The sequence below is a fragment of the Poromitra crassiceps genome (assembly GCF_964638095.1).
Source record: "Poromitra crassiceps genome assembly, chromosome: 12".
Lineage (NCBI taxonomy): Eukaryota > Metazoa > Chordata > Actinopteri > Beryciformes > Melamphaidae > Poromitra > Poromitra crassiceps.
Window position 1 is genome coordinate 18288661 of NC_139632.1, and position 12500 is coordinate 18301160.

Below are 12500 nucleotides of genomic sequence, written 5' to 3' on the forward strand. Positions count from 1 at the left end.
AGCCCACACCACCCACCAGAGTAACCACCTCCAACTCCACGCCCTGCAGAGAGACTTCTACTGGAGGAACAGAGAGCCTTCTCTTCTGCAACAGCCCACAGTCCAGCCTGGTCATCCTCACCCTGCCTTCATCCCTGCATATGCCCTCCATACCATGAGAGGCTATTCTTACATAAAGGCACCCGGCAGTCCTGGCTCTGACCTCCTCTCTCCCATTCTCCTTCCTCCAAACCTCCTGCCCAGCCGGTCCACCTGGCCTACAGGGGCCCCCCTGCTCAGGCCCATTCCTCAGAGAGGCACCTCAGACGAGGAGCAAGAGCAGCAGGTCCCGGGCACCTTGTCCCGGTCCCTTGCCGGTCTGCCTCACAAGGGCATGTCTAGAGGAGGTAGAAGCTCTGACTTCTGACTCTGACTGAAATATGTCTGACTGACTGTCCATTATAGACATTTGGTTCTAACAGGGTTCCCGAACTAACATGGACATCAAATACAAGGCCTTTTGAATGACTGAGTGCCAAGGCCTTGCTTGGTGAAATTCAAGGACTCAAGATTAGCATGTTCTGGGATAAGACATGATATTGATCAGTTTGGGGGGGGGAATGGTTATCTTTTCAAGTCAAGAAACCATGGTGAAATCATCCATTTCAAAACTACTGTTAATGCAAATAGGGTTTTTCTCAGAATATAAAGGGTTAGTCCCAAGGAATATGGATATATGTGCTATATTTTAATTAAAAAAAAACATGCTTTCAACACCATCTATTCATTTTCAAAGCCTGTGGGAACCCCCCTCTAAAGTTGACACACTGACCGACTGGCAGGTTGTCCACTTCAGAGGTTCTCAAACTTTTTCACGTCAAGGACCCTTAAACTGACACAAATTAGAACAGGGACCCCAATTTGATCAGATTTTGTCCCAGGGTCCCCCATCTGGTAATATCTTAGTTTTTTACTATATCCTCCCACTCTCCTGGCCCTGTCTTGCAGGAGCCTGATGTTCAGCTGGTTAGGCTGATTGGGTGCATCTCTGCACTGCATCCAATCAGAAGACCTTCAGACCTTTCAATCTCTCTCCCTCCTCATCGATGCACCTTTTGTTCTGTTCTTTTTGTTTTATGTAGTTTGTGTTGTCTAGTTATTTCCACATTAGTTTTAGTTAATAAAGTATTGTTTTAACTTTTACTTTGGTGTATGACTCCCCTGTTACTGCCTTGAGCCGGGTTGTAAGGAGTCATACACCAAAGTAAAAGTTAAAACAATAATAATTGATTAACTAAAACTAAGGGGAAATAACTAGACAACACAGGAGAGAGAGAGAGAGAGAGAGAGAGAGAGAGAGAGAGAGAAAGAGAGAGAGAGAGAGAGAGAGAGAGAGAGAGAGAGAGACACTGAATGATCTAAAGGTCTTCTTAAGCCCAGTGAGTGCACTGGGCATAGGTGCACATAATCAGCCAGCAGCAGTTGCAGCAGACCACTAGTTTCTACCACTAGGGGTGCGAAAGCGAACCAGCCTGACAACCCCAACACCAGGCTCCTGCAAGACAGGACCAGAGAGTGGGAGAGTCATCACACTTTTAGATGTTGTATAGAGCACCGCGGGAATGAGTCCGGAAGTAGCATGTTGTATCTTCAGGGGGAAAGTGAATGGGGTTTTAGAATGGGGATTTCACTCAAATGAATAAAATAAGGTCTGTGGTTAACAAAAATGTATGGGAGTGGTAATTTGTGTTTAGCAGGATAATCTTCACAAACGTGAATCACTTTTATGACTTTTGAAATGTAAATCAGTTTTTTTACGCGATTTTCAGAAAACGCGTCAAAAGTCATAAAAGTAATTCACGTTAGACAATTGTTTTTAAACTTGACATCACTGTATAAAATGACCTATTGTGACCTCTAGGATAATCACAGCGGGGTCTATGGCATGGCATCATAATGTTCTTCTGTAAGTCCTTATATACTCTAAAACATTCAACATCAACAATCAAAACACAATGTTCATTACAGATTTATGAGTAGAAAACCTTGACACACAATTCTGAGCTGCACCTCAAATTAACCTTCAGCTTCCCAGCTTTCAGGTGATGTGTACCACTTCTGTATCTTTCATATATGTTGACCTGCTATCTTACCCTAAATGTGTCAGTCCCCACTAAAAAAGACAAAAATTGAGAAGAGGTTAAATTAATTCTTCTCAAGAATATATGTATGACTATGTTAATGTATGAGTGTGAAATTATGTGAAAGCGTTGCACTATTGTGGTACTCAAAAATAATTTCACAAGTTTGGCAGGTCTGCATGTGCCCCTTTTTTTATTGACCGCCTGCCACATTTAACAAGCAGGTGTAAATGGGGTGTCACTCTCCTCACCGATGCACCTCTTGTTCTGTTTGATAGTTTAATGTACAGTAGTTTGTGCTATGTATTTTCCCTTAGTTTTCGTTAATAAATTATCATTTTAACTCTTTAGTGTATGACTCTGACTCCCCTCATATGTTAGAAGCCCGGCTAAAGGAAGTAACAAATGAGGAGTCATCAAAGTAAAAGTCGGTTCTTGATGTGAACAAGTTTGAGAACCACTGGGCTATGCTAGGCTATTATTTGTTTGCTAATACGGGAAGCTAAACCCTAACCTGCCGAGCAGGGCTGGCTGGTGGCTGACCATGCTACACAGGTGGCCATAGCTATAGGCTAAATGCTGAACATCACAAATTCCAGAAACCAGAACACTTACCTCGCTGGACTGGGACTGGACTCAGTGGACTGTCTCCTGCTGGTCTGTAGTAGGCTACTGTCCTGTTGGAGTGTGTTGTTGTCGATTGTTTGCTGCTGGGGCGAAGTTGTGTTGTAAAGAGTGCGTTGGTGTTCATCTCAATTTAAATTGCCTAAACATTCGTTTTCTCTCTCCTTTAACTAGACTGCAAGCATTTATACAAGATAATAAAAAAAAAGATCCTGTATAAATGCTTGCAAGCTAGCTCTATTGCAATCTCTCTCTCTCTCTCTCTCTCTCTCTCTGTCTCTCTCTCTCTCTCTCTCTCTCTCTCTCTCAAACTCTCAAAATTGGCTTTATTGTCATGACCTAACACTGTAGGCTACATATTGCCAAAGCAAGCGTTTAGACAGAGCTAAACATTAATTAGAAAACTTACTATATCAAACATACTACAAGACAAATGAATGATCTGTTGTCGGATATAGCAGCAACATCAAATAACAAACTTTGAATAGCAAAGAAACTACAAGACAAATGAATGATATGTTGCCAGGCTATAGCAGCAATAGAACAAAGGATAGGAAAGGAACAAACTACAACAAACAAATGATCTGTTGTCAGATGTAGCAGCAACAACAAAGAACATTAAAGATGGTCTGTTGTCAGATATACTGTAACAGTAACGTGTGTCAGGTGACTGTCACTCACTGTCCCTCAGTCTATGGCAGGCAGCAACATAAGACTGCTGCTAATGCACAGCTCTTTGACTCCTCCCCTAGTAGGACTGTTAGCTTTTCTGTGTCTAATAGGTTAAGGAAACCTTTTGTTATTAATTAAAATCTTTTAAAATGTGCTTCTCTAACGTGTTTATATTTTTCACATTTGGTGAGAAAGTGTAGCTCTGTCTCAGGTTCACTGAGGGGGTCCAATGACTGCAACGCCTCTCTCTTTTATTTCCTGACAATGCTCTGATGAAAGCAAACCTCAAGTTTGTTACCACTGGTAACAAAATGTCTGATACTGATTCTCATCCACATGTTGTAAACAAACACACACACACACACACACACACACCCACACCCACACAACACACCCATCAAGTTTCGATCACGTAGCCTGCTGCCTGAAACATCTTGCTCAATGTTGGTGCACCCAATCAGCAAAAGCAGGTTCCTGCAAGACAGGGTAGGAGGGTCATCACTTTTAGATGTTTTATTACACAGAAAGTGTATGAAACCCATGCATGTCCAAAATAGTCATACATTTTGTCATTGTGTTACCTATGGTTGGAATTCTAGTGAAAATAATTATTACCATTCTTGCTGGGGACCCGCTCAAACCCCCTTCAAGGATCACTGGGGTCCCCAGACCCCACTTTGAAAACGACTGATGTGAGGTATGGAGGTAAGACCCCCAGAAGAACTAATGTCAGTGTTATGTCTGTGGTAGATAACACCCTTTATGTGATGTGCTGGTAAAACATAACATATTAGTCCCTCTTCAAATGTCACCTATCACCACCTCTGCAGAGATGGTCACAATCACCTCCAACTCAGAGAGAGTTCAGTTAATCACTTTGAGTTTAGGTCTAGCCTGACAAAACTAGTTTCCCTCCCCGTGAGGTCCAGAGGGTTTTGGTCACTTCTCCAAATTAAATTGATAATCCACTCAGTGTTCAAAGCTTCTATTGGTCCGCGCTCACCAGGAGGAAGTAATATCATTTAGTTTGAGACCAACACACATGATGCACAACCTCAAGTCAGGCAGGGGCTGCTCCAATTAGAATTAATTCAACCTCATTACTCTGAGTTGACATCTACATTAAAGCACCCCAAATTCATACACTCCAAAATGTATTCCGATATCTGGCCCAAATCTGAATATTTTAAGCCACTCTGCTACATAGCAGCAATAATTAATTGTAACAAGATGAATAAATCTATAGCCTACACGAGCCCTTCAATTCACCTATAGCAAAAGAACATATTTTGCATCTATCAATTCAATGCACAAAACAAACTCATTTTGATAAAACTAGAGTTTTGGGTGCCCACCACCTCCGTACTCCGTACCACTTGCACCTCCTCTTTAAGAGGTTTCTGAAGTGCAACATTGTCCTTTGTGGGAAAGTGATTTTTATTTGTCTCTTTAACTTTCCACACCCACTGGCCAAAATTGGGCGTGGTAATGGGTGTGGCCAATCACAAAATCACAAAATCGCTTAACTTCCACACGGATTCACACAACATGTGAAACTTTGTAGAAAGGTTGGTCATGGGTCAAGGACAAACTGATTAACTCTCCACGCCCACGGCCAAAAGGGGGCGTGGCAATGGGGGTAACATGCCGAGGTATGCACTCTGCCCAGTGCCCTCTAGTTTATTTATTTATCCTGTATGTCAGTTACAGTTCCTTGCAGTATCCAGTTAATTATTTCTGGGGGTGTCATGTGGATAGCACATCCATCCATCCAACAGATTTGATTTATTTTAAAATTAAAATTGAACATCATACACCTGTGAGAAGAGATAATCTACAACACGATGTAGTCAAAATAAAATCTTGTCCTCACTGTCACAGATAAAACAGGTGCTTTTGCAGACTCTCAGCTTCTGACAGCCATCATAATGCACAGATGATTATTAGAAAGAAGGGCACAGAGGACAGTGAAGACTTGAAGTCACAGCAGTTAATGTTACATGCTTTATAAACAGTGTGATTCATTTTTATAAAACAGTACAATACAAAACAAGTCTAGAACATTGTCCAAACACAATGGTTTCTATTTTACAGGATGAAGTCAGCAAAGGAAAAGTCCCATCAATTGTTTACATTTTTAAAATGCAGAAAGGAATCTAAACATGTGAAAGTAGTTATGAACATATTGAGGGTTCAAACTACTAGACCTATATCCAGATTCAGAAATGTTGCAGTATCCAGAGGTGAACACAAACCGTAAATGAGGTAATAAGGGTGGCTTCTTTCACCAATTCAGAATAGTGTCATTTAAGTTGCCACTCACCGGAAATTACACCGAATTAAGATGAACTTTCAAATACAAATGGACCCAGGTACCCCTGGCCCCCTAGCAGAAATGATTCATCCAAAACCTACCCTTTGGTTCCCACTGCCTTTGGGCAAATGGAATAAATCACCTATTAGTTTAAATCTCAGGGAGGTCAAGCCCTACTTTACTCTGGTAATACCACCTGTAGCCAACAGAGGGCAGGAGAGCAACACTGTTAAGCAGTGGAAGTTAGTTCCAACCAGGGCCGTAGCCAGGGGGGGGGGGGAGTGTGGACGATTCCAAGGGCCCTTGACTGACAGGGGCCCCAATTTTTTTTTTTTTTTTTTACAGTGCCCCTGAACGCAACATACAAGATACCCGCTGAATAAGTGTCCAAATGTTCATGTCATTCTGACCAATACTCTACTTCTGTTATAACATTTCAGTCTGGAATATGGAATATCTTTCAATAATCTTTATGACTAAAAGGCTAAAAGTAATCTCATGTGTAAGAAATGACTGTTCTACATTGAAGTAAACAAATTAAATAATTAACTTGTTGGTTTTGGATTTATTTAGCTTCAAGAGTGCATTTTTGTTCATGTGACCCTCAACACAGGCTTTGAGAATCCCGGGCCACTTACTGATACTTATACTTAAATTAACACACTCATATTCTGGTTTATTTCAAGAAAAACATTTTGGCTAGTGGAAATTCTAATTGGCTGGTAACTTCTAGCAGCCATATTGGCAGGTGGCCAAAAAAGCAAATGTCAAGCCCTGCAGGGAGATTGTCACACTCATCGATACATATTTGAGGTTTGTTTATTAATTGGGAAAAGGACCACTGGAACGAACGCCGCGAACATGATCCGGCTACTTTTTCAATCTGACTGGCTACTCAAAAGTTTGGGGAACTCTGATTTAAAATGAGATATTCCTCTAAATTGGGCTTCAAATGGTCCCTTCGGATGGCGGCATCCGTGGGCCCGATGTGATATCCTTTCATGGGGCCCGAAATCCCTGGCTACGGCCCTGGTTCCAACCGTTCCAACAGTGCAAATATGGAATCTGTCGATCGTGGGGCAGCCCAAGGCAAAACCCACAAATCAAGATAGGACTTGAAAATTGAATAGTATTAGTTTCCCCATTCCTAGTCATGTCCCTTTGTAGCGACTGGCTTTAATCTCCCTAGTTCCTGTTGGTTGGTTGGTGGTAGTGTTAGTATTGCAAAGTATGTCATGTAGGTAGACTAGTGCAAGGTCCACAAGCGACACATTTTGTTGCCACACATTTCGATAATGCTGATTAATTTTACACTACCAAAAACATTTTAAACATTTTGATGTGCTAAAGACCACAGATGGTAAGTACTTCATTACTGTACTTAAGTAGGATTTTCAGGTATCTGTACTTTACTGAGTATTTATTTTTCTGACAACCTTTTACTTTTAATCCCTACATTTGAACACAAATATCTGTACTTTCTTAGTTTCTATTCCTTACATTTTCGAAACGGGAGAGTTAAGTCTGACGGTGTAACAATTGTCTCTCATCTCGCGCTCTCCCAGCTTTCATGCATTATGTGCACCTTTTTTGTGGAAAAACCATATCACACATATTGATAAAAGTATATAGTCTTTATACATCTTAAAACATGTTTGGGGGGATCTGCTATATGTTTAGTAGTCTTTGAATTGTATTACTTTAATTGGACTGGAGGCATGTCTGTCTCTCTGGAGTTGCAAGACGCACCATTGCTCCGAAGACTGGGGGCACTACAGCAATATTGTATGCCTTCACACTCATATAGGTATTGTGACATCATCAGTAATGTCACAATGGCACAATGTCATAAATCACTGGTGATGACACAGACAGTGATGAGGAGGCAGCAATGTGCCGCAGGGCATCCAGTCTGCCGGAAAGCCATTAGAAGAAGAGAGTGATGAGGTCATAAATCACTAGATGTACAGTTTGTGTGGCTCACCTGGTAGCATGCGTACCACGGAGGCTGTCCTTCGTGCGGCTGCGACACAGGTTCGAATCTGACCTAAGGTCCTTTGCTGCATGTCATCCTCTCTCCCCACCTTTCCTGTCTGCCTATTGTCCTATCCTTTATATAACAGGGAGTAAGTGGGTTCTGCAATTTTGGTCAAACAAGTTTTTGGTTACACTCGGCAGTTGTGATGTCACTGATGATGTCACAATGTCTATGACATCATCAGTGAGTGACTCATAAGGATTTTCTCGAAATGTCTGGAGAAAATGAATGGGGAACTTACTTCCGGGGCAATCACATGACGAAAATCACATGACGAAAAAGTCATGTGACTGTTGGGCTCTATTGTGATGTCATCAGTGATGTCACTCGAGCAATTTACACACACCTCTCTTCTTGGCCATGTTCTTCGGTCACCTGGACTGCGTCCAGATCCTCCTGGAAGCCGGGGCCGACCCCAACAGAAGACACCGCCCATGCACCCCGGTCTACCATGCTGCCGTGCTGGACATACTACAGGAACTCATCTGCTGTTGTGTTGACAGGGGCATCGTTAACACTGAACCCAACCACCTGGACTGCTTCCGCCTGCTGCTCCAGGCCGCTGGCGTTCTGACCCGTGATGTGGCTTCTCGCCTGCTGGATGAGGTGCTGCATAACAGCTGCAATGCAGCCTTTGTCCAGCTGCTCTTGGACCACGGCGCTGACCCGGCCCTAGTGATCAGGGAGCAGGCACAGCTGGAGGAGACGGCAAATCCCGAGGCACTCGGGGTCTTTCTGGAGGCCAAGAGATGTCCTCCCAGTCTGGCCCACGTGTGTCGGATCCGTATTCACCAAGCGCTGGGCACACATCGTGTGAACCATGTCCACTCCCTCTCACTAACACAAGTCATGAAGGATTTCGTGCTCCACCAAAACTGACTTGAACGACTGCCAGTTTATTTTCATTTTCTAGATTTACTTCTTCATTGACGGTGTTTCAAACAAATCCAGGACCAGAGATTAAATACTGTACCATCAGCATACACCACCTGTAGCCAATCCTACTGCTTGGAGAGCTGTGTGCCCGTGTGTGCTTGGTTCATCGTCTCCAGAGTCCCCACCCTAGAATTGAGCGCGTACAAATTCTAGTTATCTTAATATGGCGTGAGGTTCAGTTACCCTTGCACAGAAACAACCAGTAGAAATACTTTTACTTTTATACTTGATTACATTTCTTTTTTTTACACAAGTAACTGTACTTCTACTTAAGTAAAGAATGTGTGTACTTTTCCCATCTGTGCTATATCCGAAGAAACAATTTTGTCATTGTATGACTAAATCCCCAAACATTATATGGGAAAATACTAAATACAGAATAATTTCACGATCAAAAATGATCACAAATTAAAGTTTTTAGTTTTACAGCTGAATCATTCAAACCACCTTCTCACAATCTAATTCTAATGAAAGAACCTTTACAAAAAGTTAAAAAGCTGTCTTGAGAAGCATCTATTGTTTCAAGTTCACCATTCAGCCCTTTATGTTTAGGGCATCGAATCCTTCCAAGGACATCACAACTCTCCTCTCTGGCTCAGCTTCATTGTGAACTTTGTTGCATGTACTGTGGTCACACTCGACCCCCCCCCGTCCCCCCCCCCCCTCAAATACATCAGGGTCCAGATGAGAACCCATTTAACTTCTTCCCCCGCAGGTCAGCCAGCCTCCCCACTGCCACTTACAGCCCAAAATAGGCAAGTGAACTGAAACTGGACATAAACGACCTTTATAATTTGTTGGGAGAGCTCAGGGAGTAGGCATGCCTCAGTGCAATATCTACTGTAAGCCATGATATGATGCGGTCAGACGTAACAGCTCTGTTTACCTCTCGATATCACTGAATTGAAAGAGACCTTCACAGTAGAATTACAGTAGAATAGTAGAATTTGATGGGTCACTCGACATTACCAACAACCACAATGATTTCAATGTCAAGGATTACAAAATATATAATACATCTCATGTATGTGCTACCTACTGTATACAGCTTGGACTCTTAAACTTTGGGATGAAGGCATCCCAATAAATGTTCAATTTACAAAGACAAGAAGTTACTCAAAGTCAGAAGCCAACAATGTTAATCCTTATCATACATTTTCAGATCAAGAGGACAAGACTGAAGACTAGAATGGAAAATCTACTGGCAAGTGTGCATCTGTAGTAGCTATGTTACCACACATGTGAGACATGCTTGTGAATTAGGGCTATACAAAATAAACTTGACTTGATCATATCATTTTAGCTTGATCTGTACAATCCCATTATTTTTGTATAGTTTCAATGGTGCTCACTGAAAATCAATATCTCCCTCACAGGCCTTTGCATTTGGAATCATATTATTTGGTGCTTTATGGTCAACCTGGCAGTGTTGTGCAGAGACTGACTGCATACTGCTGCAGAGTGTAGTCTCGGGTTTAATGTATTCTGTGCAAACCCACCATCAGCAAAAAGGAGTTCAAACAGAGCCCCCCGTTCATATCAAATAACCATCTAATAGTTCTAATCCTAACAGTGGGATGAGTCAAAATATGCAGTAAATAGCTGGAAGTATTCAAATGTGTATTGGCAAGTCCTTGGCATTCAATGAGCACCACCCTGTCATTATGTATTCATGAGTTTGGAGATGGTCTTTTAAAGATGAAGGAGATAGAGTTTCTCATACAGACGCTATCTGCTGAATCCATCCTCCTAAGAAGATGTAGCTGTGCAGAGGTTAGAGACTGGGGGGTTTGAGTGCTTATGTTGCTTGGTCTTGTAACAGTCTAAGACTTGAGACATCTCCAGATTTCCTCTGTGCAATAATGTGAAACACGACAGAGCAATCAAAATAGAGAAATATTTTGTACATATCAAATCCATACAGAATGCCTTTTGCTGATACAGACAGTATATATTTGATAACAAAACCAGGTCTCAGTCAAATGTCCCATAAATAAGTCCAATTTACATCCTATTGTCTTTATGTTCCAGCTTGAGACTGCTTGTAAACAGTATGGGGGAAGAATACTAACAAGGAAAACAATCCCCAATATTCAAATCATTTTCATGTTGAACTTGCGTGCCCCTCCCTGTCCTCCGGTGGCTGCGGGTCCATCCACCTTTCTGAAGGAGTATTCCACTGAGAAATTGTTCTTGTGCTGTCCTCTCCCTCGACTCCACACAAATAGCAGAATGAAACAGAAAAGGACAACCCCCAGGAACATGATACAGCCCATTGCTGTGGATATGAGGATGGTCTTTAGGTCCAGAGTAAACTTCAAGAAAACCCTGGTATCATTCAGATTTGTGTCATTGAGGTCCCCAGCATAGTAGGTACGGTTGGCCATGAGGGCTGCATCTAGTGGCAGCCCGCTAACTGTAAGTGTGGCAAAGTAAGTGTCATTTCCACCCGCATTGCTGGCGATGCAGATGTAGGTTCCACTATCTGTTACCTGGGCATACCGAATCTCTAGTGTGCCTTCTGGTAATACGGTGAGGCGGCCACTGCTCTTAGTGGTGATCCGGCGACGCTGTGGAGAGATCCAGAATATCATTGGTATTGGCTCACCTTCTGCTCTGCAAATGAATGACACTACCTGCCCCTCACGGGCTGATATCTGCTGCAATTTCCTGTTTCGGATCTTGGGCTTCTGGCAAGTAAAGTGGTCAAAGAAGGCCGAGTCAGAGAAAGCACTAAGGGCTCTGCCCTGCACCTCGACGGGTGTCATGCACACTGGGGAGGCTCTGTCGAAGTTGAGCGTCTTCCTGCGCTGGAGGATCCAGAGCAAGCGGCAGTCGCAGGCAAGAGGGTTCCCGTCCAAACGTAGGGTCTCCAAGGTGTTGACAGACTGAAAAGCCCCCTCTTCCAGGGTCACCAGGCTGTTAGTGGAGAGGTTAAGAAGGTGGATTTGCCTTAGACCACCCAGCGCATATGGCTGCACCATCACCAGGTTGGTGTTGACCAGATGCAGCTCCTTCAGCCGGACCAGGTCTCGAAGTGCCCAGGACTCTAGGACAGAGATAGGGTTGTAGGAGAGGTCGAGACTGGTGAGATGGGCTAAACTGCGCAGGGCAGAGGTGGGCACAGAGGTGATGTTGGTGTGAGTGATGGACAGCCAAGACAAGTTGAGACCTTGCAGACTGTGAGGGGAGATGTGCTCCAAACAGGGCCAGTGATCGATCTCTAGGCCCCTCAGACCTCCCAGCTTGCGGAAGTTCTGGTCCTCTAAGGAGGAGATACTGAGGTAGCGGAGCCGTAGCGTCACCAGGCTACGGAGATAAGACAAAGACTGGCTGGAGATAGAAGTCAGGTTGCACTTCTCAATGGTCAGCTCCTTCAGCCCCACTAAACCCAGAAATGCTTTGTTAGAGATATAAACCAGGTCATTGTCTCCTACTTCCAGGTTCCTCAGGCTTCTTAGGTCTTGGAAAGTAAAGTCCAAGAGAATGACAATCTTATTCCCACTGAGGTCCAATGAGGTCAGATTGGAGAGGTGTGAGAAAGCCCCCATGGGGACCAGTTTCAATTGGTTACCCCTCAGTGACAGTGAGCGCAGGTTCTGGAGACTCGAAAAAGCATTAGGTTCCAGGACACTGATTGTGTTCTCGCTCAGGTCCAGCTCCTCAAGACGTGGATATGGAAGCAGGTCACCATGCTCTACCCAGCGAAGTTTATTCACACTTAGGTCCAGGACCTTGGTGTCTGAGGGGATGCCATCTGGCAGTACAGAGAGGCGTTTGCCACGGCAGGCCACAG

At 43.4% G+C, this 12500-nt stretch overlaps 1 protein-coding gene across 1 annotated transcript in view; it reads right to left on the bottom strand.

Moving 5' to 3' along the window:
• Positions 1 to 10797: 10797 nt before the first annotated feature.
• The window catches only part of lingo3a (leucine rich repeat and Ig domain containing 3a), a gene marked incomplete at both ends in the record, with an annotated part of 1833 nt that continues 130 nt past the window's right edge, over positions 10798 to 12500 (bottom strand). Inside the window, one exon of the mRNA XM_083648435.1 lies at positions 10798 to 12500. This exon is cut by the window's right edge and continues 130 nt beyond it. Coding sequence (XP_083504561.1) covers positions 10798 to 12500 — 1703 coding nt within the window.